Here is a 4808-nt window from a genome sequence, read left to right as displayed (position 1 = left end):
CTCTTTCTCTCTCTCTCAAAATAAATAAATAAACCTTCAATTTTTTTTAAAGATTATTACTATAAAGAATATATTTATGGATGAGAAATTTTGAAGGGAAAAAGTATAACAATTTTTTCATCTGCATTATAAAAGCAGAAGTTTGTCACCAAGAAGTATCCTAGCGCAAAGAATTATCAAGTGTGTGCACTTGCCAATATGAAGCAAAAATGCACTTTGAGTGTTCTAGAAATAGAAAAGGATTTAATAGAAAAGAAACGTCAAAGTACTATGCAGGTGATCAAGAAATTTACCCAAGATTTAGAAATACTATGTAAACCTGCATTTTCTGATTACTCTGATTCTCGTCCCTGTAATTTTATAATAGAAATGTGGCAGAGTTTCATGGCTGAAAGAGGCCATAAAAGGCATTCAGTCCAACTATTAATCTGGCTCTTGAAGCTATGCTTGCCAAGTAGAATTCAGTCTATCCTTCAAGCCTACCTTGAGGCAAAGAAACCTTTCTTCAGATACCTCTGAATGATAGAGTTATTTACATTAGTGTGTTTCACTCTGCCCTCATAGGGCCTGACAGAGTAAGTCTAACCCTTTCTCACTGATCCCTTGAAAGATGTGAAGAGGGAAGCACCTGCCTGGCTCAGGGTGCAGCACGTGACTCTTGATCGCAGGGTCATGAGTTCGAGAGCCACATCAGGCATAGAGATTACTTTAAAAAATGTGAAGACAGCTTCTTACTCCTGAGTCTTCACTTTTCCAAGCTTGACATCACCAGTTCCTTCAACCCTTGCCAGCTGATTTATTTTATATGTCTTTCCCCTCCTGGTTGATAGTCTCCATTCGAGGTTTTCCAACAAACTTTTTAAATGCATCAGATGTCCCGACTAGTAAATTCTGCCGCCTATCATTCTAGACCCTCTACTTCTACTAATGAAGCAATGAGCACTTTCAGTGACTGCCCTGTACCCATCTTTTCCTGTGGTGTAGTAGGGTTTGGGGTTTCAAGCGTGATTCATTCTGTCCCGGTTGAAAGTGAAATTCAGTTTATTTGGCAATCCGTTTCTTTCGGATTATAATTTACTGCCATTCACCCCACTCACTCTATCAGTTTCATGCCACCTGAAAATCTGACAAATGGCTCTTCACTAATGTAAAAATCTGTCGTAGGGTCAAGGACAAAGAGAGATCTGCAGCCTGCTGACATTGACACTACTGATATGCTAAATCACCTTCTAAATAGTAGAAACATTTTACAGCTAGACAGGACTTACGAGTAAATGAAGCAGGCAGGTGGTTTCAAAGGTAGCACCAAGTTTTCCCAACCTACCAAAATGCATGCGCAGTTCATTCTCAATACTTTGGGTTCTAATAGTATCTGAGATTTTCCTTCTTATTAAAACAAGCTAACATCAAGTAGCACTAAATGCGTTGGTCTTACCTGCGTGGGAATTTATCAGCAAATTCCGGGATGGCAGATTTTCACAGGGAGTAGAGTGGAGACTGCAGGAAGGCCCAGGATATCTGAGAAGTAAGAGAATTTGAAAGGAGATCCAAGACACCCTCGCAAATTCCACTTACTTCAGTTTATTCAATGTTTTTGGACCTCAAACTCTTTTCACATCTACTTGCCTAAACTTTCATATGAATTTAAAAATAATCTCACCCTGGGCGCCTGATGGCTCAGTCAGTGAAACATGAGACTCTTGATCTTGGGGTTGTTAGTTCAAGCCCCACATTGGGCACAGAGCTCACTAAAAATAAAAATAATCTCACCTTTTTCTATGATATAATACAAAATGTTATAATGGGTTACGGGTCTCAGATGAGGGATAAACAAAGTAATAAAAAAGTGAATCTGGGTTCCATAACCACAGCACCACAGACTTTTTAAGAAACAAAAGTCAAATCCTAAAGAAGAGGTTTTAAATTTAAAATATTTTATTTTAGGTCAGCATACATAGTATTTATTATTGTATTAGGAAACTCATTTCATTGTATATATTCCTGGTGTTTTTTTTGTTTTTTTAGTTTTGTTAAAAAAAAAATTCAGACGATTCAGGAAACAGGAGTTTAGGAGTGGTGGTGATGCAAAAGGGGGAAGTCATGGGGTGGGGTGTGGGGGTTGCTAGGGCAGGTGGCAGTAGTGTCTCCTTCACCCCCATGCCTGCTGTCATCTCCTGAAGAGGGACAGACGGTCACACTCCAAAACTATGGGTGAGTCCTCTACCGTGTCTGTTCAATGTAGGAGGGAATGTCTGTCTCATCTGGCAGCTCACTAATATTGACTTCAAAGCGATCCTGCATGTCATTGAGGATCTTGGCGTCGTTTTCATCTGACACAAACGTGATGGCCAAGCCCTTGGTGCCAAACCGGCCTGCTCGGGCCACCTGACGCAGGTAGGTGTCAGAATCCTCAGGCATGTCAGAGTTGAAGGCAATGTTCACCCTTTCAATGTCCATGCCTCGGCCAAATAGGTTGGTGGCCACAAGAATTCGTCGTTGAAAATCTTTAAACTGCTGATACCGAGAAAGCCTCTCCTCCTGGGGCATCCCTTGGTGGATGGCAATGGCTGGGAAGTTCTGCTCCACTAGAAGCTGGGCCAGGGCAATGCAACGCTGCACAGACTTCACAAAGATCACCACCTGATTGAACTCAAGGACATCGAGAAGGTCAAAGAGCTTCCGGTTCTTCTCGTTGTCCTTCAGTTTCACATAGTACTGCTGCAACCCATGCAGCGTCAGCTTCGTCTCATCATCCACGAAGATCTCCATTGGGTCTTGCATGAACTTGCGGCAGACTGGACGGATCTCTTTGCTCAAGGTAGCACTGAACATCATGACCTGCTTCTCATTGGGGGTCATGCGAAAAATTTCCTGGACGTCCCGACGCATGTCGAGCTGTTCAAGCATCTTATCACATTCATCCAAGATAAAGTGTTTAATGTGTTTGAGATTGAGGCTCTTATTTTGAGCCAGGGCTAGGATGTGGTCAGGGGTCCCCACGATGATATGCAAGCAGTTCTTTTTCAGCACCTCTTCATCCTTCTTGATAGACCACCAAAAAACACCGCGACCTTGACATTGGGCATGTATTTAGAGAAGCGCTCATACTCCTTACTGATCTGAAGAGCCAACTCCCGAGTGTGACACATCACCAGCACAGACACCTGTCCAGTAACTGGCTCCGGCTGTTGCAGTGTGTCCAGCACAAACACTGCTGTCTTTCCCATGCCTGACTTGGCCTGGCATAGAACGGCCATTCCCAAAATGGCCTGAGGGATGCACTCATGCTGGACTTCTGGTGGATGCTCAAAGCCACAGTCAACAATGGCCCAGAGCAACTCTGGCTTCAGTAGGAAGTCACGAAAGCCAGAGCTGTGGATGGAGACATAGGAGCCCTTGACATCCTTCTTGGCAGGGGCCTCAGCCCCGTCTCCCCCTGCTGCTGTCTCCACCTCATCTTCATAGTCCAAGAGCTCATTGTCCACATCGTTCTCTGCCATTCCTGGGCCGGCAGGGGGAGAAGGGGAGGAGTCTCCAGAAGGGTTCACGCAGAGTAAGTGAAAACAAGGGAGGAGAGTGGGGGCTTGAGTAACAGTTTAAAAAAACAAACAAACAAACAAACAAAAAACCTAGTTTCTGATAGAAGAGCTGAGCAAGGCGAGCGCATATGGCCTATATTCCTTAATAAGAGTCATCATATGTAAAGATATCCAGTCTTTACCTACTTAACAAATAGGAATTATCTAATTATCTAATAATTAAATTAATTAAATGGTTATTAGATAATTAGATCATTATTAGATCACTTTAATTTTATAAGGAATATTTACTTACCAACAAATACATTTTAAAGGGCATATTATATTTACTTTGGAGAAAAATTTAACTGTTAGGGCACCAAAAATTGATAAATGCTCTCATAAATTGGTGTTTTGAATTTTTGCATTTTTCACTTAAGAGCAAATCAACTGCTCTCTTTTCTTTTGAGTTTCGTTTACTAATGATGAGGTAAGAGGGGTTGCAAGCACCTTCCTGCAAATGACACATGTGGGAGTAGTCATGTCCAATTATCGAAAAGTCTTGGTGGCAATAATCCTTGCAACAGTTTTGTATTTAAGTTTGATTTTTTTTTAAAGAAATCAATACATGTGGATGTACTGTTTAAGAATTTTTTTTAATTTTTTTTTTTAACGTTTTATTTATTTTTGAGACAGAGAGAGACAGAGCATGAACGGGGGAGGGGCAGAGAGAGAGGGAGACACAGAATCGGAAGCAGGCTCCAGGCTCTGAGCCATCAGCGCAGAGCCCGACGCGGGGCTCGAACTCACGGACCGCGAGATTGTGACCTGAGCTGAAGTCGGACGCCCAACCGACTGAGCCACCCAGGCGCCTCTAAGAATTTGATTATTGAGTGTTTCTGTTGGATCTGGAGAGGAGCAATCTGAGACTTGGAGAATTACTGCCATGCTTATGCTCCTCATTGATAATCTTGTATTTTACCATTAGTATTTATTTTGTTTTGTGAGTTATTAACTAACAATCCAATATGAGTATAACGATATATGAATAACAGAGTGATGTCACGCTACGTATTGACTAAAAACTTCATAGTGAGTAGCAGGTCCCACTTGAGTGATAAAACAAGTAGACAGAGTAATGAACAAATGCATTTCAACACCATTAACCAAAATCCTGTAAACTTTTTAGGAAATAGAAGCAAAAGTAGATCCCGTCACTGCCCTTAACAACCTGATCTCTTCTCTTGTATTACTGGTTGGGAAACCTTTCATAATTTTTCACGTGACTGA

General features: G+C 41.7%; 1 protein-coding gene across 1 annotated transcript; it reads right to left on the bottom strand.

Annotated features, from left to right (window-relative positions):
• Positions 1–2131: 2131 nt before the first annotated feature.
• LOC125165806 (spliceosome RNA helicase DDX39B-like) lies at positions 2132–3666 on the bottom strand. The gene is given in 2 exon segments (XM_047859144.1): positions 2132–3050; positions 3053–3666. Coding segments are annotated over 2 exon segments (1278 nt in total). The 5' UTR covers positions 3501–3666; the 3' UTR covers positions 2132–2220.
• Positions 3667–4808: the final 1142 nt, after the last annotated feature.

Source organism: Prionailurus viverrinus, chromosome B2 (assembly GCF_022837055.1).
Source record: "Prionailurus viverrinus isolate Anna chromosome B2, UM_Priviv_1.0, whole genome shotgun sequence".
NCBI lineage: Eukaryota > Metazoa > Chordata > Mammalia > Carnivora > Felidae > Prionailurus > Prionailurus viverrinus.
Note: the sequence above shows the minus strand (reverse complement) of the source record. Positions and strands in the feature narration are given on the sequence as shown.